General features: G+C 41.6%; 4 protein-coding genes across 4 annotated transcripts; 1 reads left to right on the top strand and 3 right to left on the bottom strand.

Moving 5' to 3' along the window:
* Positions 1-1,565: 1,565 nt before the first annotated feature.
* LOC4347445 (uncharacterized) lies at positions 1,566-2,432 on the bottom strand. The gene has a single exon (XM_015755896.3). It carries the CDS (start codon positions 2,347-2,349, stop codon positions 1,744-1,746), a length of 606 nt encoding a protein of 201 aa, XP_015611382.1. The 5' UTR covers positions 2,350-2,432; the 3' UTR covers positions 1,566-1,743.
* Positions 2,433-6,331: 3,899 nt separating this feature from the next.
* On the bottom strand, positions 6,332-7,395 carry LOC4347444 (uncharacterized). The gene has a single exon (XM_015755965.3). The coding sequence runs from the start codon at positions 7,151-7,153 to the stop codon at positions 6,602-6,604; it is 552 nt and encodes a 183-aa protein (XP_015611451.1). The 5' UTR covers positions 7,154-7,395; the 3' UTR covers positions 6,332-6,601.
* A 3,645-nt stretch (positions 7,396-11,040) lies between these two features.
* LOC107275799 (uncharacterized) lies at positions 11,041-13,048 on the top strand. Its single transcript, XM_026020101.2, has 2 exons — positions 11,041-11,561; positions 12,519-13,048. Exons 1-2 carry the CDS (start codon positions 11,189-11,191, stop codon positions 13,046-13,048), a joined length of 903 nt encoding a protein of 300 aa, XP_025875886.1. The 5' UTR covers positions 11,041-11,188.
* A 4,140-nt stretch (positions 13,049-17,188) lies between these two features.
* On the bottom strand, positions 17,189-21,803 carry LOC4347443 (3-hydroxy-3-methylglutaryl-coenzyme A reductase 3-like). The gene is made up of 4 exons (XM_015756838.3): positions 20,751-21,803; positions 20,314-20,495; positions 18,950-19,296; positions 17,189-18,082 (listed from the first exon to the last, which is right to left on the bottom strand). Exons 1-4 carry the CDS (start codon positions 21,707-21,709, stop codon positions 17,840-17,842), a joined length of 1,731 nt encoding a protein of 576 aa, XP_015612324.1. The 5' UTR covers positions 21,710-21,803; the 3' UTR covers positions 17,189-17,839.
* Between the last annotated feature and the right edge of the window lie 2,766 nt (positions 21,804-24,569).

Genomic DNA, 24,569 nt, shown 5'->3' with positions numbered 1-24,569 from the left:
AATGTAATCATAGCATAATTAATATAATTACACTATAATTGTATAATATATCAAATTAGAGTCGGTGCCAGGTTAGCCAGTACTCCCTCCGGTTCTATAATAATTGACGTTTTGGACATGGTTGGGGTTAAACTTTTATAACTTTGACCAACAATAACTTTAAAAATATTTAGTTTAAAGGAATTAGAACAACATATATATATATATAGATTTGTCTTTCAAAGCACTATAATAAGAATTAAACATATATTTATTTATTATATATATTACAATAGAAAAATAAGGTCAAAGATATATTTTGTATACCGTATTATTATCCAAAACGTCAATTAAAATGAAACCAGAGAAAAAGTAGCTAGCGATAGCAATCCTGAGATTGCGTGCCCGTCTCCTTTCAGCGCGCTATTTTTGTGTGTGATCTGCTTGTACGAATTTTAGAGGAGACTTAACTCTATTCTTATAATATATTGACGTGCAATTATTTCGCGCGTTCGTGAAAATAGAGGAGACTTAACGGCCTAAAATTCCACTTGTAATTTGTATGCGATCTTCTTGCATGAATCTTAGAGCTAGCAGATCTAACGACCTTAAAAACCAAAAGTTCTCTTTAAAAAATATGTCGCAAAATCTAGCAATTCCGATATATATAATGCAGTAAGATAATGATCTTAATATGCAGAAGATGATTTATTTGGCACCTGATATTAAGCTATTCGGTCCTATGCTAGGCTGCTAGCCAAGTGAGCTTTGTACTCTCTGTCGTCAGTTAACATCGTCTGAAAAGATTACATGTTTTTGTGTTGAGAGTAGAGAGTAAAATAATAATGTACTGCTACAGTTGTTAATTCCATTGAGCGGTAACTAGTATAGTTGACTAATTTATCACGAACAGAATTTGCAGAGCTTTACTCCTGGTCTTGAAGATCGAATAAAAGCTACAATCGTCAGGCCTTTCTTTTTTTTTTGTGAAGAATAATATAATCGTCAGGCTATAAGTACACCTTTTCTTGATTTTGATGGAAAGAGAGATGAATGATGTTTTCTTTTAAGATCTGGTAAAGAAAAGAATCTTGGCGCTTACTTCTGAAGAAATGTTTCCATCTGCCAAGAATATCAGAGTACACTTGGGAATTAAAATGGCGTCTTTTGATGGAGGTTTTGTTAATGTAAACGATCAGAAAAGTACAGTAGTCACACAAAGAAGACCTAACAAGGTTTTTGTTTGACGTCGATCTCAAGACTCTGGATGGGCTGGCTCATCCATTTTTGGCCCAAAAAATGTACAATTAAGTTAGGCCAGAGTTCTCAGCAGGGAAAGGGAAATTTGCTTTCAGAGTTCAGAGTTCAGAGTTCAGACTGCAGCTGATAAGTCTGGCAAGGACAAGAACATTTCCAGATCTAATTCTCCATCAAATCCATTGTGATAAAGTGCACAAATTTCATAAGAACAACTCAAACAATATGGCATATAGGGATCTATCCCATAACCTTAAAGTTTTTTATTTAACTTTTAATACTCATTGGTTATGTGTCATTTGGTAGTATGGAGTTATAAACAATTTCTATTACCTAAAAAAAGATATGGCATACTGCAAAGAATCAGTATCAAAATTCCCTGAACATACTGTACAAGTACGGACTCCTATATCTACAAATGTGGGAGCACCTAATTAACAACTTGATGAACTATAATTAACAACTAATCCTTGATCAAACTTGTATATAGCAATTTAACAAGTTGGATCACTCATCGCCTTCCGAGATGGCGCTCAACCTCTGCAATCCTGTGCGTTGGCGAGCAATGCTACCACCTCCGTTGATCCTCGCCGTCCGATCACCGCGCACCGTTTTCTGGGAGTCGTATCCGCCGTACACGTGGTCGGCGCCGGCGGCGACGAGCGGCGCCACTCGAGCCGTCGCCTGCGGCCGCTGCTTGCCGGCGGGGCGCGCGTTCTTGCCCCGCGACGACACGCCGCTGCTGCTGCCGGCGGCGGTGGCGGAGGCCCCGAGCGCCGCGATGGCCTTGACGGCGAGCGCGGCCATGTCCTGGCCGGAGAGCGGGCGGCGGAGCGCCGAGACGGGCAGCACGAAGTAGAGCTGGCCCGGCCGGAGCGCGTCGTGCGCCGCCATCGCGCGCGGCGGCGCGTCGAAGCGGAGCTCGTCGGAGCAGCAGACGAAGCAGGTGGACGCCGACGACGACGCGCGTTCGCCGCCCAGCGCGTCCCGCACCGTGCTACCCGGCGCCGCGAACTGCGCCATGGAGCCGTCCCGGAACACAACCTTGGCCGCGGTGGTGGTGGTGATCGCCGACGCCGCCGCCGCCGTAGAGCGCGAGACGCAAGAACCCATTGGAGTCGTAATCCGTTGCAGTAGTGAAGTGATCTATCCGCGATTATGGATTGGAGTCGAAGTGGATATGGCAGCAAGATGATGATGCAGTCGATCGGACATGGCTGGTTTTATAGGCGAGAGAGAGAGAGCAACGAGCGTTTTTGCTTGGGAAAGTGGGAGCAAGATGGGAGACGACGATGACGCAGGTGAGTGCGTCACGCATCCTGTGTCAGTGTCCGGCCGTACGTACGATGCGAGCTCATTGAGTTGTGGACTTTTTTTTTTTTATTGACTGGTGATCTCTCGCTGTGAGAACGAGCGTGACAGGCAGAGACGCGGACGTGCGTGGCGAAGCATCGGTGAACGAACTGAGCGGAGCGGACGCTAGCTTTGGCGGCGTCACGGCTCGCGTTGGGTGACAGCAACGTGCGGCGCTCTGGTAGTACGCACGAATGGTACATCTTGGGGTACCTGAAGTACTGGGCCAACGAAAAGCAGGAGTTTACTTTTTCTGTCCCATAAAAAATTAATATAGTCTTGATAATGTGTTTTCTAAGATAACGAATTAAGATACTCTAATACTTGATTGATTTTCTGTAGGACGGTGGGAGGATGATGCAGGGGACTTGTGAAAGCAACAGTGTAATGGGATAAATTTTCACTGTTTTTGTGAAGACCGGTCTGTGAAGTTCTGTTGGCAATCAACGTCACAAAGGTAACGAAAAGTATTCATGGTGAAATGTCTCGATCTCACTTTGCGGATTGACCGGTTTGCTACACATTTATACAAGGGAGATGTGCTCGTCTTTCTTCGCAAGTCAGGTTTTTCGGATTGATCTTCCTATCCAAGGCACACCGTGCGGCGAATCTTCGCCTTTGGCTTGTTCGATCGCCGTTCGTTTTGGTTTTCACTCTAACCTTATATTTTCGCTTATATCTATATTTATCAGCTAAAATTTAAATTTTTAACTTTAAATTTGAGTTGATTTTATGGTATTTTCGTCGTAGTTTATTTTTCAGATTTTGCTTTTAGATCATTATAAGAACACATATATAAAAATTTTATTCGTAAATTATTTTTTATTTGTAAATATACAACGATCGATTCGATCTAGCGGACCATTAGTACTACCTCCGTCCTAAAATATAGCTATTTTCAGTACAGTAACTTGTTCTAAAATAAAGCTATTTCTCCACCTGCCCTCCCCTCTCAACCAAACACACAACCATTTACTTCATATACTTTTTTTTTCTCCACCAATCACAACCTTACTTCAATCATATCTACTCCCTCCGTCCCATAATATAAGGGCAACACCAATGTATATGGTCAAAGTAGTCCATATACATGGGACCCACGTATATGGGTTTTAGCTATTGTAACATTCACAATGTATATAGGTAGTAAGTAGTATTAGGAGGAGAGAGGAAGTAGAGACAAATAACATATTTTATTCTATATGGGCAGCCCATATGCTTATGGGTAACTTTTGTTATTTCCTTGCTATGAACTAGTTCCATAATGTTATTGAGTGGCTGAATGGAATATTGTATTGCTTATAGACTAGTTCTACACTACATTGTGTAAAAGTAGTCCATAATCAATATTATATTCTTTTCAGCTACCTAACCACATTGTGCAAGTAGTCTATAGCAAAAATATAGTAAAAGCTGTCTATAACACTATAGGTATGCAATAAGATAATAAAAAATGATAGTTGAACAATAGCACTGTTTACAAATGTTAAAGAACAAAATTTAGTAACCCTGTATGGAGCGAGATTGCTAAGGGGCGATCGATCGCCCCTAGCGATCAGTTCGGATTCCCCCCTCCCTCCACCTGGTTTTCTTTTTTAGGCACCGCATTACTTTCCTATTTTAGTAAATTTATATACCTAAAGTTTGTACACCTTAAGTTTACACATCTAAAGTCTAGAGACCCAAAGTTTATAAATCAAAAGTTTATATATCCGATTCAATTTTGAATTTGAATTCAAATATTTTTTATATATAGTATTTCTATACATCTAAAGTTTATACACCTAAAGTTTATAGACCCAAAGTTTATAAGTCAAAAGTTTACATATACCCGATTCAAATTTGAATTTGAATTATATCAGATTCAAATTTAAATTTGAATTCAAGCATTTTTTATATATAGTATTTCTATACATCTAAAGTTTATACACCTAAAATTTATAGAATCAAAGTTTATAAGTCAAACTTTACATACCCGATTCAAATTTGAATTTGAATTCAAATATTAGTTTGTAGACCCAAAGTTTATAAGTCAAAAGTTTACATACCCGTTTCAAATTTGAATTTGAATCCAAATATTTTTTTATATAGTATCTCTATATATAAATTTTTCCAACTTTGTTTTTTTATATTTTTAAAATTTATGGTGTAGTAGGAAGAGAAGATGGGAAGGAGGAAGGGAGGAGAGGAGTGTATAGGGGTGGATGGGATCGCCATTAGCCAGCTCCTGTATGGAGGGTATGGGAATAGCAACGCTGTAGGAGTGCTGATTTTTTTACCTTTTGTGGGACCCACTTTAATTACTCATATTGTGGTGGGTTCTATAACTATGGACTCCCAGCCGTGGGTCCCATATCTATGGACTAGCTAGCCAAATACATTGGAGTTGGCCTAAGGGATTTTAGATGGATGTGACACATCATACTATAATGAATCTGGACAGACGATCTGTCTAGATTTATTGTACTGGGACGTGTCATATTCACCTAAAATCTCTTATATTATGGGACGGAGGTAGTACCTACTTTGTTAATATCCATGCCTATCTTAAAAATTGCCTACATTCTAGGACGGAGAAAGTAGCACACACAGAAGCAGCCGCAGTAGAGCGAAAGATTTTGCTTTTGGATTTGAACTTTGGGGGACATCCGCTCAACGGGAAAAATCGTTGGTGCTCGTACTGTACTGCTTGTTCGATCGCCGTTCGTTTTGGTTTTGCAACGGATATTATAAAAGAAAAATAAAAACAGAAATTACCACTTTATAGCATATTTAGTCGATTAGACGTATAATGTCATCTCTCAAGATAACCATATTGAAACATGTTGCTACACCACATCTTTCTATTATCATTGTCTATTTTCACAAACCATAATATCAGATAATACAAGATCGGATGCTTATAATTCATCTGTGATTGGCATGTCTATTTAAAGGTTTTGTTACTTTTCGTACGTATCCTTTACATTTTTTTTTGAGAATTATCAATTTTAGGGACATTCACGTGTTGTGGAGATCTTATGGTTATGGTCCCACATCAATTTGTGGTGCTAGAGGGGTAGTAATTTGCAATTTCGGAAATTTCCAAAATTTCGCCCCACCCCCACCCCCACCCCACCGGCAAGCATTTATCTCGCCCAAATTTTTTTGGTTTTTTTTCAATTTTTTTTGAATTTGGTGAATGTTTATCCAAATTTATTCAAAATCTGTCAAATTTTTAAATAATTTCGGCCAAAAAATACCAAAAAATTTGGTTCTTTCAGCCTCCTCCGGCAAAAACACTCATTTCAAAAATGCAAACCCTGGTTGAAGGTAGACTCAAACACCATCACTAATCTCTTTTAAAGTAGTATAGATAAGATACTTTTAACTTGTTTATTAGCTGAGTTTGTAATCATTGCTACACACTTGAAATTGAAATTGGTAGCCAAGGAGTTTTTATTCCAATTTGGATGTCATAGTACTTACAAAATATCGTGCTAGAATATACTCCCTCCGTCGCAGAAAAAACTTAACCTAGGAGGAGTACAATGAATCTAGACGTCCTAAGTTTTTATGGGACTGAGGGAGTATGTGATTTTGAAATTGTTATTTCAGTTGACCCTTATATTGGCGAAAGTTAGGATTTTGTTCCATCACGTCCATTATATATTCTTGTTGATTGTGTGCTCATGCGTAGAGACTAAAAATGTAATCAATTCTATTATAAAAAAAAATTATCTGAGTTTAAGATTGCGATTCATAACTGAATGGCATGCTGCCTTTAATTCATTCGATAATTAGTACCATAGTGTCATTATCGGAACATCGCAATTAAATATACATGAAAAAAAAGTTCAAAATGTGCTTTGTTTTTTTGTACGTTCTTACTTACTGTACATGGCTACCTCCTCCTCAAATGGGGGATGAACGACTAAAAATCAACTAAACTAAACCACAAATCCACAATAACTCGTGTGATCAAAAGCTAATCACAGCTATGCTGAGATCGTCGAATTAATGGATGGACGGATCACTCGCTGGCTACGCTCAACCTTCGCACGCATGCACGACGACGACCACACTTTCTCGTCTTCGCCATCAACGGCGTCGCGTGCGCATCGATGCCGCTCACGACGGCGAGCGGAGCCACCCGGGACGTCCGCCGCCGCTTGCCGCTGGCCGCGGCGCCGTCCCGGTCGTCCTTGCGCCGCGTTGCCGACGACGTCGGCACGCCGATGCTGGAGAGCGCCGCGCTGGCCTTGACGGCGAGCGCGGCCATGTCGTGGCCGGACAGCGGCCGGCGGAGCGCGGAGACGGGGAGCACGAAGTAGAGCTGCCCCGGCTGGAGCGCCTCGTCGTCGCCCATGGCGCGGGCCGGCGCGCCGTAGTCGAGCTCGTCAGCGCCGCAGACGAAGCAGGAGTACGCGTCGCCGCCCAGCGCCACCCGCGCCGCCACGGGCGCCTCGAGCCGCGCCATGGTGCCGTCCAGGTCCATCACCATCGCCGCCGTCGCGTCCACCGCCACCACTTGCCGCCGCTCCACCGCCGCCGCCGCCGTCGAGCGCGACACGCAGCAGCCCATCTCCTTCTCCAAGTCGCGATCGACACGAACGCACTTTGGCACACTTAGAGCCACTTCTCTCAAGCTAATCTTTGACACTTAGAACCACTCCTATGTAGCTAATCTCTACTTATATAGTACTGAGACAGCATTAGTGCATATGTTTTGTGTTGATGACGCAGGCGAATCCGTCACGCCTGTCAGTGTCAACGGAGACAAGGAGAGTACCGGATTGAGTACGTGGTCAATTAAAACGATCAGTGAGGAAATGTGTGAAGAATCTTCGGACACATTTCGAGTAAACTAAGGCTGTGTTTAGTTCCAAAATAATTCTTCAAACTTCTAACTTTTCCATCACATCAAAACTTTTCTACACACATAAACTTTAACTTTTTTGTCACATCGTTTTAATTTCAACCAAACTTTTAATTTTGATGTGAACTAAACACAACCTAATTAATAAACGAGTTTTCTTTGACTGACATATCAACGGACTTAATTAATCTTCAGGACCCAAGGGTTATAGAGGAGCTGAAGTGTTAAAATAATGATCATGCGTGCATACATGGCACTGTTAATCGTTAACTTTTTAAACTTTGTTAATCGTTATTAATTGGTGTGGTGGCATGACAGCGACATGTCATCGATGGTTTTGGGATCATCTGATCATCATGGCTGACGCACGAGCACTACTCGTGCGGTGCAGATTGCAGAGGAGTAAGGAGAGTTGATTACAGTAGGTCGTCGTCAGTCGTCACGGCTCGCGACAGCTGATTACGATTAATTACGACGCATGGGGATATATACAGGGACTTGAGTAGTGCTCTGTCAAGAGGGGATATGGATTTGACATGGACTTTTTTATGGACACCCCCCCCCCCCCCCGCCCCCCAAATTCCTCAGAAATAAGTAATCCATTGTTACACTTTAAGTGCAGCCATATTTTTCCGCGCTTAACTTTAATCCTCCGTTTTATTTTAAAAAAAAATTAAATACATAGTCGAAAGTAAAGTACCGTTCATATTTTATCATCTCATAACAACAAAAGTACTAATTATAAAAAAATTTCAAATAAGACGGACGATCAAAGTTGGGCACCGCGAAACTCATGGTTGCGCTTAAAATGGGACGGAGGGAGTAGGAGCACTAGTTTATCAAGCGGACTCGTGTGTATTTTGGAACGTTCGGTTCAGGTGTATCTAAGGGAAAAAGAAATGAACCATAAATTTTCTAATTATGAGTTGATTCTCATTTAGTTTTTTTTTTCTATTCCAAATGTTGATTTAGTCTCACATTAGAAATTGAAGACAGATTTGAAAGATAAAACATATAGATGATAGTCAACCATCATGTTGTTCACCTGACCGTGTAGACTCAGGATCTCAAGTTGTGGTTTTTGTTGGACCTGCATTGTTGCAAGGGATAACGTAATTTGGATGGCCAACTATTGGTGGGTTCATGGATTATGCACTCTAACATTGAAAGGATGGTGTAGATATACCTATTTATGTAAATAGGATCTTATTAGTGAGCGAGGACTTTTATTTTTGAATAATTTGTGAATTACTAGCTTAGCTAAATTGAAGGCTTTCATCCTTGCATTTCCCATAAGGATCAAAGTGTTCTGTTTTGGACTTTGGACCAACATGCAGTAGATGTTATTGTAGCTACGAAGTAATCTAACAATTCATGACATTTCTTAAAGAGTAAGACACTACAAGATATGTAAATTTTGTTATGTATTGAAAATAGAGGGAAATGCTACTGCTTGTTTTTCAAAGCTAAGGGAAATATTCCTTATCAACCGTGTGCAGGAAGTGGCGATGACATGGTACCTTTTTCTAGGTGTTGGTGCTAGACATGTGTAGGAAGCGGCAATATGGTGGCTTTGACTGAAGTTTGCCATGAAAAGTCGGAGCTACTTGATCTTTTTGTGATGAGCTCGGAGATGACAACATACGTTTGTGCTGAAGTCGAAGTTGCTTTGTTTTGGCAAGCTTTGATAACAATGACATGTATTCGCTGTGAAAGTCGGAACTGCCATGTCACTTTTGCGGAACAACAACAACGGTGACCCATGTTTGGGCTCCGTCAATGGCCTTTAGTGAAAGGGTTGGTGTAGTGTTGGGTTTTGTTGCACATGCTATGGGTTTGTCTTGCCGACTACAGTGGTGTTCGTTGTTGAGGAACTTGGTGATACTTTCTTGTTGATTTTTTTTATTCTTGTAAGTTGTAACCCATCTGTTTTCTTTAAAGTAAAGAGAGACCTTATATTAATGATTAAACATAGGGCTATATTCTTTAAAGTCAAGAATTATCTCAGGAGCACATAACCTCCACTCTGCACCTTAACACATTGCCAGCTTAGGAAGAACATAAGCTACCCTATTTGCATCTCTTCTTATCTTGTGCACTTGCACACTCTGCATACATTGGCCTTGTTTAGTTCCAAACTTTTTCTTCAAACTTCCAACTTTTTCGTCACATCGTTTCAATTTCAACCAAACTTCCAATTTTAGCGTGAACTAAACACAGCCATTGTATAACTCCTTTTGCATCCGTCATCATCATCTTCCATGATGATCTGGCCGGAAATTCTTTTGTAACCTTATAGCCACCTCAACATTGCCAATCTCTAGTAGTATTGACATGTGCACCTATTGCACTGCGGCTTTTGGGCCCTTTAAGGACGCCAGAGCTTCTGGCTGGACTGCTGGGCAGGGCTACATTGGGGCAACGCTTTATGCGCAACCGGTAGCATGCACCAGACCTCGACAATCTCTCATTACAATTCCTGCAGTTGATTCACATGTTTCTAATTCTCTGAATGTTGCATCTACATTTAGCTTTGCATGCCCTTAGGTGGTACTGACCATTTCATTGGTGTTGGCAGTACCGACTACCGACTCCTTATAAAACTCTCTCTCTCTCTCTCAACAATATCGGTCCTTTCCCCTTAAGATCATCAGGCTGTTGTCGGAGCGACAACAGTGTGTCTTCATAACTAACAAGGAAATTCACAGTCTGCGATTGTAGCCTTCCCATTACCATGGATCATGTCATTCATATTTCCTCAGGCGCCATGCCCTCCATAAAACATACAGTAGATGAGCTTTTTCTGTGCTACTTGATGTATCTTGTAAGACCTGCTTCCTTAGACAGAGACCAAACTGATCACACTGCTTCTCTCAATGCTTTGGACTTGGTACACTCTAAAGTGGCATGATATCGATCCATCCTCCTCCATTAAACCACAAATTGGACAATTAGCATGTCACAATCTTGTATAGGTTTTTACTTCTACGTATTGAAATATAATTATCAACTCTCTTGCCAGTTTAGTGTTCTTTCCATGATAAAATAGACTTTTTTTGACTTTTAGGGGCGGGTTCATTAAAGGAAAAAGCACTTAACTAGGCAGAATAGATGAGACTAGAGGGATGCTGCCTCTGGCATTTCTCAAGGAAATTTTAACATCATGTTTGGACCAGCTCATGTTAGAACACTTTCAACAAATGGTCAAATGGAGGAAGCGGGGTTTCGAGGCAGAGGTATCAAACGACGTACTAAGATCCTTTCACACATCAAGAGAAAAGTTCAGTTTGCTAACCTGGTAAACTGGTAGTTTTTTCTGACCCACATAACTTCACATGCATGCATTCTGAATCTAACAGGAATTAGATGCTGCGAAGCAAAAGAAAGATTTCTTGATGCTGTAACTTTCTCGCACAGGAGACTAGACTAGACTTGTTCATCACACAAGCATCAAAACCTAGCTTTACCACATGGTTGTAATAAGGCTGCTGCATTGCTGTGCTCTGTGCACGTAATATCAGATCGATCAATAATTTTTAGTAGTAGAAAACGGTGATTAACACCAAACGATCACCTTCCTGATCAAGCCTTTTTCCTGTGCATTTGCTTTCCCTATATGTACTCATTGATAATACTATAAGTTCTCTAAGGCACCAGTCTATTTCTTTTCAGCAATGCTGAAGAGGAGAGCTGTAATTAACCTGCAAGAAGAGGTAGAGCAGCTAGCTTAGCTCGAGCAAGATGAGCAGGAGACGCAGCATGTCGCTGAAATCTCGAGAGTTCAGCGGCAGGCTGCCTCCTCCTCCTTCTTCTTCATCAGATCAGCAAGAGCAGTACTATTGTTCAGGTCAGCATCAGCAACGAGGTGAAGATGGCGGCGGCGGCGGCGACGGCGAGATGGTGCATTTCAGCCACCCGGAGCACCGGCTGGCGCGGTTCGACTTCCCCTACCTCTTCATGTGCATGGGGTGCAAGGAGTACGGCGCCGGCAAGCGGTTCATGTGCCAGCTCTGCGGCTTCCAGCTTCACGAGTTCTGCGCCCTGGCTCCTCCGTCCCTCCATGACCACCCTTTCCATCCCAAGCACCAACACCTTCTCTTCTTCGTCAAACCAGGTACACAATGCAAAAGTATAAAAGAAAAGATAATGTAATTAATGCTCCCTCCATTTTTTTAATACATGACACTGTCAATTTTTAGACATTTGACCATTTGTAATGATAAAACAACTCGTAGCAAAATAAATAATTACATAATTTTTTTTAATATAATGAATGGTGAAACTTGTACCTAAAAGTCAACGGTGTAATATATTAAAAGACGAATGTAGTATGTACTAACAAGCATATATAGGATAAGGTGATTGCGAGTGAAAGATTTTGAAAAGCAGGTGATAAGTATTCAGCTGGTTATGCGGATTTTTTTTTTAATTCCAGAGTGGAGATGTAGTGATAGAATTGTTTACCGAATAATATTCTTTTATCCAATGTCAGTTATTTTTTTAAGATTAAGTCATTGTTTTATTTGGTCTAGTTGTCATGGTCAGCTCAAAGGTTACGGATTTTGCTACACTTTTTGTTGAAACAATGGATGAGATTCCCCATTATCTAAAATAAGTATTCATTTGGTGAGAATTAGAACAAAGTTGGTGTCACACTTTAATTAGAATAGTAGTTCGTGTTTTAGATTTTTTTTTTATCCACCGAGTCTTAGAATTTGAAGTCAGACTCTAAACTGATTGAGTGAGATAAATATTTTAGGAATAGCTGCCAGATAAGAAAATTTTAAATTTTGAGCGACTGATAATTAGTCAAACTGCGAAGAAAATAACTGTGGTAACACCCTGGGAGAATATTTCTCCGCTTGTCTATTTTGGTTCTCCTCTCTACCAAACTCTATTTTTTTTTCTCCAACGTTAGAAGTGTTAGGATGATTCCTACGCTAACGCACTACTAATAAGAAAAGTGTATTCATCACTCAAAAATACGAGATTGGTTTTTTTTTAACAGATGGAGTATATGTTTGATATAGGTAAGAAGAATTCCAAGTTGATCGATCCGATTGTTTTTCAGGTGGGTTCCTGCGCTGCAAGTGCGACATCTGCGGCAAGTCGGTGAAGGGCTTCTCGTTCCGGTGCACGTCGTGCAGCTTCGCCATGCACCCGTGCTGCGCCGCCATGTCGCGGAGGATGGACCTGCCGGTGGCGCACGAGCACCCTCTGATGCTGGCGCCGTCGCCGCCGACGCCGCCGATGGCGACACCGACGTCGGACGTCGTCGGCGTCGGCGACGGCGGCGTGGGGACGAGCTTCGTGTGCCAGATGTGCCGGCGGTGCCGGCGGCCGGCGGGGCAGTACGTGTACCAGTGCATGCCGTGCGGGTACTACCTGCACGCCCGGTGCGCCAAGGACGTGGTGAACGGGCTGTACGTGCACGGCGTCGCGCCGCCGGAGAAGGGGAGCGCGCTCGCCGCCGTCGCCAGGGTCACCATCAACGCGCTGTTCAGCGTCATCGGCGGCCTCATCGAGGGCATCGGGGAGGGGATCGGCGAGGCCTTCGTCGACAACATCGGGAGGAGCAGAGGCAGATCAAGCTTCAGATAATTAAACACAAATCAAACTGATCATGGATCGATACTACTTCATCCGTGTTATATATATATATATATATATATATATATATATATATATATATATATATATATATATATATATATATATATATATATATATATATATATATATATATATATATATATATATATATATATTAATGAATCTAGATATATATGTGTGCCTAAATTCATTAACATCTATATGAATATAGACAATGACAGAAAGTCTTATAATCTGAAACGAAAGTAGTACCTACATTTTCCACATAATAGTGTACCTTTTTTTTTCACTCTCTCTTTAAGGTAATAAAAAGGAATGTTTATAACCTGACACATATGTACAAACTGACAGGTGATATATTTACATTTATTCACCAAAGATGAAAAGGAGAAAGAAAGAAAAATAATAAAGATATCTTCGCACAGGCACGAGATATGGAGGTGTGGTTGAGAACTCACCTTCCGCGTTCTTTTATAATTAATTAAGTATTTAGTTTTTTTAAAAAAACGAATTAATATGGTTTTTTAAATCAACTTTTGAATATAAACCTTTTACAAAAACTGCACCGTTTAACAATTTGAAAAGCGTGCGCGCGGAATACGAGGGAGGTATAAGTTGAGAAAGCTAGGTGAGATCACAGCCTGAGCATCTCCAACAGGGCTCCAAAACACAGTCCCTAAATAGTTTTTGAGGGTTACAGGTAAAAAATTAAGTCCAGCAGGGCCCTTCTAGAGGCCCAAAATAAGAAGGCCCTCGTATCCTCCTCCACAGCCCCCAGTCCTGGGGGCTCGAGATCACAACCCCCATCTATTTTCTTTTGGCGTGAGAAAATTTTCACGTCACGCGCGCTCTCTTTTCTCCTGCGCCCTAGGTGCGATCGCCGCCGCAGTCTCTAAAACCTCCATCGCCACACCACCGAGATCACGTTCTCCAGTCGTCGACCTCGCCGATGGTCTCCCGCATAGTAGATCGATGGTGGCCGGCATCATCTGGCCACTGCCTTCCCCATAGCAAATCGGCTGGGAATTGGAGAAGCTCGGGTACCGTCGTCATCAACAACCACAACGCAAGACCATCACCCTCAACGACGTCCCGGGCCACGGCGACGTTGTCGTCCTTCGTCGTCAACTCCTGATCAACCCATCTAACAAAAATCTATACATCTGTATCTTGTTCACCAACGATGTGAGTCAATAGTCTTTGGTGCTTCTTATCTTCTGTTTTTTTTAATTTCTCTAGCAGGGAAACCGAACTGAAACACCAACACACCCAAAAAACTGAGACCTATAATGATCTTGTATATGCATTGCAATGGCAATTTATATAGTTTCTAGCTATGAATTCTTTCCCAAATATAATAAAGTTGATATGAATATTATCCTTTCTATGAGATATGGCGCTTAATTTCAATGTTCAGATCACACACACATGCATGTAAGATATTTGGTTAGCTTAGAAGTGAATGAACTTTATTTAACTTGTATGAATGAAGTTACTGTACTCTTGTTTTTTTTTCAGAATTCAATCAGCTGCGATATAGTTATATAGCATCACATTATCTACATGTTGACTACACGAGGACATATGGTAGAGAAGTTTCTAAAGATAAAAAAAAAATTGAAGACCGGCAGGCACATGAGCAACTTCGAGATGATCTTGTGAAACATTTGTAGGCGCTTCATGGTGCTCGGTTGTTTGTTTCATTGCATTTTCTATCAATTTCTGTTCAATATTTGTTTGTAGGATATATCATTTTCATGTTTGAAAATTTTGAATTAAAATTTGAGTCGTGATGTCTGAAATTGCAAATTTAAATATGGTTGAATTCCATGCGCTAGAATTTTATATGTTTGAATTATTGTGGTGTTAAACTAGATATAAACATATATTCTATACTACAATAAAAGAGAAAAAGAAATAGGGGCTAAGGTATGGGGGCTACTGCTAGAGTTAGTGACATATTTAGAGTCCTAAAGATTTGAGGGTAGCTCCCATTTAACCATTAGGGACTCTTAGAGTAGGGGCTACTGCTGGAGATGCTCTGCAAATATTTTTCATGGCTTTTAATTCAAAACAAAAACTAAGATAGCTAATAGACTACATATCAGACAGTTAACAAATAGTTATTTGTAATCTTCACAAAACTACATGTGTTTTGATCAAGTTATGGAGCATGTGTGGAAGACGTCGCGAGAATAAGGTGCCCAAGTGTTCCATATTAACATGGCAGCCCCCGAGTCATTAATGCATGTATAAGCTTTAAGCTGATTTTGAACTACTCGGCTTCAGCTTCTCCTTGTAGAGTAAACGGTTTGCTTGTCTTGTGTTTGCTTCCCTCGTGTACATGGAACGACTCATTAATACATGATTAATTAAGTATTAGCTATTATTTTAAAAAAGAATAGATTAATATGATTTTTTAAAACAATTTTCTTATATAAATTTTCAGTAAAAGTACACTATTTAACAGTTTGAGAAGTGTATACATGAAAAACGAGGGATCAAAGGTTGGGAAAGTTAAATAAAAAATATAGCCTTAGACTCCCAAGAGTTCACCGTCCCATATATGGCCCGACCGAAACAGCTCATGAGTGTGGTATCTCCAGTTTTCGTTAGGATTGTGAACCTGTGCTCCCATTACACACCACGCATGGCAGCATGGACCATCACGACCGGTATCTGTTTTTTAGAACTCCGGTGTCTCATAAACCGGCAGCAAGCCAAGGTGTGTGAGAGCTCCAAAACCACGCAGCTCTTAAACGGCCGTGTATTTGGTCCTCCAAATCAGCGGCGAAGACAGCTCCCGAGCAGGTCGGACAAACGTTCGGGCTCCACAAACGTTACTAGTCGTTCGGGCTTTACGACGGAGTGCTGGCACCGCCACTGCTCCTCACCCAAAGTTCGCCGCAGCGCGCGGCAACCGATCGAGGCCTCGACGACGTGCGTGCAATCACGTTTGTCGTTTAGATCTTCATCAGGGAACTCCCTGAGACCTTGTTCGGTTTAGAGGGAATTGAGGAGAATTGGATGGGATTGAGGGGGAATAATTCTACACTACAGTAAATGTGGAATAAATCTCCTCCAATATCTCTCTCACAGGGATTAACCGAACCAGACCTGATAGAGGTGAGGGAGCAGAGTCTACCATCAGTCTGTTTATCTATAGTTGTTGCAACTTGCGAGCTAATAGCTATTTTAATCTGGCAGCAGCCACGGGGCCATGTGACTTGCCGGATCCAAATGGTGTTCGTGGTCGTGCACTGCACTTGCCCATCTCTAACCACATACATGTGCGATTTCCATTGCTTCTCCTGCAGTAGCTCACCTGATCTGCCTCTTGCTGCATCTCATCATCGTGAGACTGAGACTGACACTGGATGTGTCACTGAGACCCAAGTGGAGAACCAAACATGCGACCGCTGCATTTTTTTTTTCTGGGATTTCCTGATCGGATCAGGGCCAAACATATCACTAGCCTCGGATGTGAAGTACTGAAGTCCACGTGAAATAGATTTTTCTTCCTAAGTTCTGACAGAGTGACGGATCCCAATGATTGAAGCTTAATAAGGCCTCGAAATATTTGGTTCATTTGGAAATGTAATTTAGGTCCTGTTTCTGAAGAGCTTAAGATTCTGAGAATCTGCTTATTAGTAGCAAGCTCCTAAGAATCTAGAGAAGTTAGATTTTCCACCTTCTAGATTATAATTCATTTTTTTGAATTCTACAACTCCAGATTCTTAAAATCTGGATAACAATTTGAACTGTTTAGGGGATCTGGAGATTCTGTGAGAAGAAGCCCTCCAAACAAGCCCTTAACATCTTAACACTGCCTCATACGGTAACATATACTCCCTTCGTACTCGTAAAGAAAGTCATTTAGGATAATATTTAAGTCAAACCTAAGGAATATAAATCATGAATAACTCTTAAATTGTTGAGTTTGAAAATGTAAAAATTATATGAATAGATTTGTCTTAAAAAATACTTCCATAAAAAGATACATATATATCACTTTTCAATAAATATTTTTATAGAAACAAGAAGTCAAAATTGTGTTTTGAAGACTGTGTCGCTGTCCAAAACAACTTTACGAGTACGGAGGAAGTACACCAGTAAAAAGGATAAGCATTTGGTAAAAGAAAATTTATTAAGGGAAACAACATAAAACTCTACCCATACAGTTGCATCACCACCAACACGAATTATAAATAACCACCCTGAACCACAACATTTTTTTACAGGAACATCACCGACTATCACCAGGGCAAGATTAAAATAAAAAAAGATTAGACGAAAAAACTAATTGGCTAGTTACAAAGCTGAAACTGTAATACAAGCATCTCGAGGCAGTAACTGACAGAAAGATCCAGCAGCTGCCGACGACGCGCCCAAGGAAGGGTTGTGAACTGTAATGCAAGCTTGCTTTGGACACAGAACCCAGTGATAGAAGAATGCCCATCGTCCGGAGTTAGCGACTTTGTAGAAGAGCAATAATAAACATCAATAAACGAATAGGCCACATACACCACCAACGGCATCCTCCGCCTGGTAAATATGGCCACTCAACTCTACTGAGTAGACACCCGTTAGCCTGATGGGTTTGTCTCTTTTTTTTCTTCCTTTTTTTTTTTTACCTCGAGCATGCCACATGGAATCAGCATGTGAAGCTCTTGGGTGTCCACTTCCAGTCTCTCTCCAGCGGGTACAAGAAGACAATTAGACAGTAGTTAACATTACGGGGTTTTGTCCATTTCCTCGGCAATGATCCAAATGATACGCTCAAGAGGCGACCTTGGACATATCTTTGCTGGATCTGTTGTATTTCATGTGGCTCTGGACCAAATGGCCTGCAGCTTGAGCAGAGATGAGGGACAACTCCCCAGCAAGGACAGCGCCAGCCACAACGGCGGCCAGGAGCCTCGCATTTGATCCTGGGGATTCCCTGTTTGCGCCCTTCACGCCAAGTAGGTCCAAGCAAGCAGACTGTGAGGCCAGCTGTGTGCCTCCACCAACCGTGCCCACCTGCATTTTGGTTATCACAGAACACCTCATCAATTTATATATAATTGGCAAACATAAGATAAATGCTAATGCATAAATGTCCACCAGGTGTTCCCTACAGGCTAGTAGATGACTTTCTAAGCAAAAGCAAACACAAAATTACAAGATTAAGCCATTAATAAAACACACGAGAGCTGTTGATCTAGCTAGCATTTGTTGATTTTAACAAGAGCAAGTGAGCAAGTGGACACTGGACAGCATATGAAAGGAATCCTTGTTTCTTTTTTTTAAAAAAAAAAAGCGCGGAGGTTATGAATACCAACTGTCCAAGAACAATGATGAATTAGCATCGTTAAAGACAAAGAGTTTATTCGACAGAACATGTACTAGCTAAACACATCATGCAAATGATTTGATTCTGACATAGTACTTCCTAACTCTGCATAGTGGTTTTTCCATATAAATTCAAGATTAAATTTGTGGTCAAGTTTAATTTCATGTACATACTTGCTCCTTGGTGGAGTCAAAAATATAATACTAAAAAAGGGCATCTGCTGGGCAAAAAAAACAAAATAATAACCTATATCATGAAGGACATCAAATTGTTTTGACCAGTCACTAGCTTTCCACACAAGACATAGATGATGGGTGTCAACTGATCAGGGACCACAATGCATGTTCCAAAAGGCGCTATGCTTGTAACAGGACCTGCCTAGCACCTAATCACTAACTAGTATAACGGTGAAGCTTAGCGCAAGGCACTGCCTTTCAGTAGTGTGAGACAAACAATTAGTACTAGGTGAAGATTACTCAATAATCAATACAAACTCTATAGCCTGCAATCTAAGAAAAATACGAAGAAGCTGAGGTTAAAGGACAATATAATACCTCAATTGATGGCATAGTAACAGAGATATGAAGATCTTTGCCATCATTTACAGCTTCCAACATTGTGATGCACTGGGAGCTTTCCACATTCTGTGCAGGATCCTGACCGGTGGCAATAAAGATGGCTGTTACAATGTTGCTAGCATGGGCATTGAAGCCACCCAAAGCTCCAGCAACAGCTGAACCAGCAAGGTTCTTGATGACGTTCAATTCTACTAGTGACTGAACGTTGGTCTTGAGAACCTTTTTCACAACTTCCTCTTTGATTACTGCCTCACAAACCACAGACTTTCCACGTCCCTCAATCCAATTTACAGCAGCTGACTTTTTGTCAGAACAGAAGTTACCTGTTTGTATGAGGATATAAGTTTAGGAAATTATAAAGCATGAAAAAGTATGGAAAGATTTAAAAGCTATTATGTTGTGATGTACACAAGATACAGTTGTATAGCTAACGGCATATCCTGTTCTAATCATCAACAGATCACCTAAAAGCTACTAACTTGCTATCAGGAGGTGATCATGGGGGTAACTAACAGTACTGCTTTATGATGACTTGATGAGCTCAATAGGTTCCAAAGAGCAAAGAAACACCACTCGTAGGATTTTCTAACATAGTATCTCTGGAGATTCTCTCACAATAAGAATCAGTTTAAATTTTAGTGCTTTACAGATGGCAGCCAAGCCTTGCAGGAAGAAATCAGGATAAGAATATTGCTTGTGTTATGTTGAAAATTGAGTGTATGTAGTATGCAAGTGAAGGATGTGTTGGCTTCGTCAAACATCTTTTATCGGCATCTTGTCATCGCTTGAAAGTACTAGCACTAGAACTATCGACAGCTGACAGGTGGAGGAATATGGCGAAAAGGTAAAAACCACACCATTAATAAGAACAAGGTCAACATCAGCTTAGATCAAGCGCAAACATCAAAGAAAGATTTTGCAGTTCAACAAATCATTTTCGCCAATTCCCCTCACTTTTGTTGTGCAAAACGAGCAGAGTGCCTAAATTTGAGACCTAACCATCTATCTTGCCCAGATAGTTCATGACTGTCTGGCTGAAAAGTTCTCTTCTTTGTCAATATCGATTAAGCTTTTGGGAAACTTTTCAGCGGTGGTTTACGATGAGCCTATGCAATCCACCAATTGGTTATGTTCACTGTTCTGCTTCCGTAGTTAGCCACCGTCTATTAAAGTTGTTTGAACGCTATCTAATGTCTATATGCTACGCACCATTGGAAGAAGAACTAGTCAATCAATATGCTGACAAGAGTATAAGCCGCCGTGTGACCGCAGACTAATAAACTTCAAAAGTAAAGCAAGTATACTGGTTCATGGCATGGCTTAAAAATTGAAGTAAAAACCTGATATGCTGATGACATCCATGTCAGGGAAGTCATCCTGAAGGTAGTCCAGCACGTTCTGGACGCCCTTGGACACCATGTTCATCCCCATGGCATCCCCTGTGCTGCAGCTGAACCGCATGTAGAGGTTCCTCCCGGCCACCGCGCACTTCACTCTCTGCAGCCTAGCGAATCTGCTCGATCTGCTCATATATTTCCACAAATTAGCTTATATTATCTTACCATCCAACCTTAAGATTTGTAAAACAAAACTTGTAAACAAAATAGCGGGGAATTAATTATAGGTTGAATGAAATTTATGTCTTGATGTGGACTGATGGCAACAGACGTGTCGTCCAACACAAGAGCCACACTGTCTAAAATGTCATTTTGCTATGCGCGTGCAACATAGAGTGAAAGGGACAAGAGGGGATTAAAGTGGAATGCGTCGTTTATACCTATTGAAGACCATGGCAAGAGTATCGAAGTTGGCCGGGTTCTCCAAGAAGCCCTTGAGCTCGGCGGCGCGGCGCGCGGAGGGGAAGCGGGCGACGGGGGCGCGCGTCATCCCGTCCTGGAGCACGACGCTGGTGGCACCGCCAGACTCGGCGATGGCCTTGCACCCGCGGTTCGTGCTGGCGACGAGGCAGCCCTCGGTGGTGGCCATCGGGACGTAGAACCGCTCGCCGTCGAGCACGAGCGGGCCGGCGACGCCCACCGGCAGCTGCACGTAGCCCACGGGGAGCTCGCAGCACTGGCCGAGGATGGAGGCGTAGTCGAAGCCGTCGAGGGGGAGGCCCCTGATCTCCCTCCCCGTGGTCCGCCGCAGCGCCTCGCGCCGGATCCCGGCGGCGCGGCGGCAGTCGCCCAGCCTGGTCTCCAGCACGTACGACGGGATCTTCCCCGCCACGACCTCGGCCACGATTTCCTCGTCCTCCTCCGGCATTTTCTTCGGGGCGGCGCAGGCGCTCCCCAGCAGCGAGAACGGCGCCGGCGCCGGCGGAGGGGTAGCCTGCGCGGCGACGGGGCCCGCGGCGCGGGAGTCGATCAGGAAGTCCTCCTCCTCCTCCTCATCGTCGCTGTTGGAGACGACGGACTGCACGAACGCGATGCCGAAGAAGCTGAGGAGGTAGATGAGCGAGGCGACGAGGCCGCAGATGGCGAGGATCTCGGCGAGCCCCACCACGTGGAGCGGCGTCGACGTGCGGATCTTCTCCCGCCACCGCCGCATCAGGTAGGCCAGCGACGCCGCGAACAGCGCCGAGAAGATGAGGTTCGTGTGCCGGATCGGCAGCGGGAGCGCGTCCCCGGCCTGCACCCTCCTCGCCCTCTCCCCCCCCTGCTGCTGCTGCTGCTTCCCCCGCCTCGTCGGCGGCGGCAGCGGCAGCGGCACGCGGCGGCGGCCCTCCACAGCCATCGGCGCGGCGCGGCGAGGCTCGTCGGAGCAGGGGGGACTCCGGCGGGGCGGGGGGGTTTGGGGATCGAAGACCGGCCGAGATGAGATGAGATCCGGGTTCGGCTTGCCTCGGACTCGAGCCGATTTATAATGGCGTCTCCGGGTTCGGAATGGGTCCATGACAGTCTGGTCCCACCACGAGCGGCGTATGTGGGGCCCACATCCCCTGCTGGCCTCCGTTGTCTTCCTTTTCTTTTAGTTTCAACTTCTAATAAAACAATTTTGGCTAGTAACTTCTTTGCTAGTAGTTAGTAGTACTAGTACTCGAAAACATAACAATTTTGGCTATACCCTATCCTTTCAAAAATATGATTACTTTTAAATATGAGTTTAAATATAGTCTACGTTCAGATTCATTATAAAAGGTATATTTATATGTGTAGATTCATTATAAAAGATGTTCTTTTTAAAACGTGCGGAATATATAGATAAGAACTTATCTAGATACATATATAGAAGTTGGTATAATGCTAGATGAAGGGAGTAATCATTTTGGTATACTTCCATACTTGTTTGTTGGTTTATCATTGTAGCCAAAATTTAAATGTTGAAACCTAATTACAGATTTGGTTTTTATTTTTTTCCTGCTGTAGTATATTATTTTTCAGCCATGGCTTTTATAGACCACTAATAATACAAATATAATATTTTACCTAAAATTTAATTTTAATGTCATCGTTCATTTTTAATGGTTTATCAACTATAGTTTGATCAATAAGAACCAATTTGATGAGAAATTTCAAACCCACATAGGCAAAACATTTGTAGTGTAGAATTTGTACTCTATGTAAAACTTGTAAAAAACCAAACTTCTATGGGATATTATTGAAATTATCAATTTTGGTTGGATAAAAATTGGCTTGAATCCTAGTCAACTCGTAAAAATATTGAAATTTGGTAACATCAAATTTGATTACTTCAACTACAAAACGAACTAAATTCCCTATGGACTAGATGCATTGCCTGTTGAATCATGATACTGCTGCTTGAATAATTGGTCAAAACTGAAAATAAACCGTAGCATAACCTCTGAAAATGGTCGGAAAACATGCTTAACCGTTTCTTTTAATCTCCTAAGGAGACGGAGTATTGCACTCCACTTAACTAAAGAGAATCAGATTATCATATATACAGTATTGGTTAAATACCCAAGTTTAAACATTAAGAGCTAAATAAACTTTTCAAAACTAGACATTTTCAACCAAAATTTGCACGACGTGCAGACGAATCCACAGTTCCCCATCCCTTCTCTGGGTTGCCGTTGGGTTGATGGTTTTTGTGCAGTTTGTGGTCTGTTTCTCTTTTCCCTTTTTCTCCCAGCAGTTTCATTTTTCTGTTCTTCTTCTTCTTTTTTTTTTCCTTTTTGTCTCCTTCTAGCTAGTGCCATTGCTGGAACTGCAGCTGCCCACGTAGTCTTGTTGCTGTGCACACGTCGCAGTGAGGTAGGCAACCGAGAGCTCGAGTGCTGCAACGACGTGTTGGATTATTAGGGCTAAAGATATATTATATTTCTCCAAAGTGGTAGTAGTAGCATTAGGGGATTTGTATTGTCATCGAGGAAACAAAAATATGTAACAAGTTTTGCTACTCCCTCGACTAATCTAGACAGCTGCAAGCTACCCTCTACATCTCAAAATAAACTAATTCCTATATTTATAACTAGTAGGAATTGATTATTAATTTTTTTATAAAGCGTCTGTATATTTTAGGATGGAGGGAGTAGTGTGCAAAAGGCTATGTGTTGGAAAATAATTTCATTCCATATATACAAGGTTTTTCCTTATCTTGCAAAAAAGAAGAAAAAAATAGAGTGCTGCTGTTGTTGTGTGGACGGTAAGTGTGAAAATTAATTTCCATGCATTAAGATAATACTTTTTCATGATCTTTTGAGACGACAAAATGAACTTTTGAAAACAAATTTAAGAGGTAATGTTGAATTTTAAACAAAACTTCAATTACATGACGAATATAGAAATGGTCAGAATTGTCATTGTCAAAATTGATTTCTATTTTTCCCGCAAAAAAATGATTTCTATTTAGAGATAGTAAGAAAGAGATAAAGATAGGTACCGGTTTAATGGAATTAATAATAGTACTGTTTATGATATTTGCTTTGCAATTATTATTCTATATCATTACTTCCAAATACCTCATTCTATATTTGGGACAGTTGCAACTTGTGTGGTATTGTCGACTTTGAAACAAAACTTCTATTACAAGACACAGATAGAAATTAGCAGAATCGCCATCGTTGAAATACATTCAAAATTATCAATCCAGTAAAGAGAGAAAGATAGTTGTACCATCAATTGTAATTAAGAACAGTACTGTTTATGGTATTGATTTTCAATTATTTTATATAATTGCTTCAAAATAATTCATTATAAATTTAGACAATATCACCTTTTGTTGTCATATCCCTTTTTTGCATCTGCAGATTGAATTTATACCCTACGTATTTGTAAAAAAAAATGCCACAATAATCTATGGCACATACATATAAAATATTTTCAGAAATTATCAATATTAAAAAGTTCATATGCACCCAAAGGATTAAAATATTTTTCATACATACACTGGTGGAGAAGTGCTTTTTAGTCCCGGTTCGTAACCCCCCTATAGTCGCGGTTTTCAAACCGGGACTACCAATCCGGGACTAAAGATCGCTATCTTTAGTCCCGGGTGAAAAAACCGGGACTAAAGATCGATCTTTAGTCCCGGTTGATGACACCAACCGGGACTAAAGATTTAGTCCCGGTTGGTGTCATCAACCGGGACTAAAGAGAGGGTAGCGACAGTCCATCAGCTAGTCCTTTTTTCT

The sequence above is a fragment of the Oryza sativa genome, chromosome 9 (assembly GCF_034140825.1).
Source record: "Oryza sativa Japonica Group chromosome 9, ASM3414082v1".
NCBI lineage: Eukaryota > Viridiplantae > Streptophyta > Magnoliopsida > Poales > Poaceae > Oryza > Oryza sativa.
The sequence above is the reverse complement of the archived record's forward strand: the minus strand, read 5'-3'. Positions and strand labels throughout refer to the sequence as shown.

Excerpts from the sequence above, each read along its gene's own strand:
- LOC4347445 (XM_015755896.3), bottom strand. The coding sequence starts at position 2,349 with ATGGGTTCTTGCGTCTCGCGCTCTACGGCGGCGGCGGCGTCGGCGATC.
- LOC4347444 (XM_015755965.3), bottom strand. The coding sequence starts at position 7,153 with ATGGGCTGCTGCGTGTCGCGCTCGACGGCGGCGGCGGCGGTGGAGCGG.
- LOC107275799 (XM_026020101.2), top strand. The coding sequence starts at position 11,189 with ATGAGCAGGAGACGCAGCATGTCGCTGAAATCTCGAGAGTTCAGCGGC. Across the intron at positions 11,562-12,518 it reads TCTCTTCTTCGTCAAACCAG|GTGGGTTCCTGCGCTGCAAG; the intron begins GTACACAATGCA and ends ATTGTTTTTCAG.
- LOC4347443 (XM_015756838.3), bottom strand. The coding sequence starts at position 21,709 with ATGGCTGTGGAGGGCCGCCGCCGCGTGCCGCTGCCGCTGCCGCCGCCG. Across the intron at positions 19,297-20,313 it reads GGATGTCATCAGCATATCAG|GTAACTTCTGTTCTGACAAA; the intron begins GTTTTTACTTCA and ends TCATACAAACAG. Across the intron at positions 18,083-18,949 it reads TTACTATGCCATCAATTGAG|GTGGGCACGGTTGGTGGAGG; the intron begins GTATTATATTGT and ends ACCAAAATGCAG.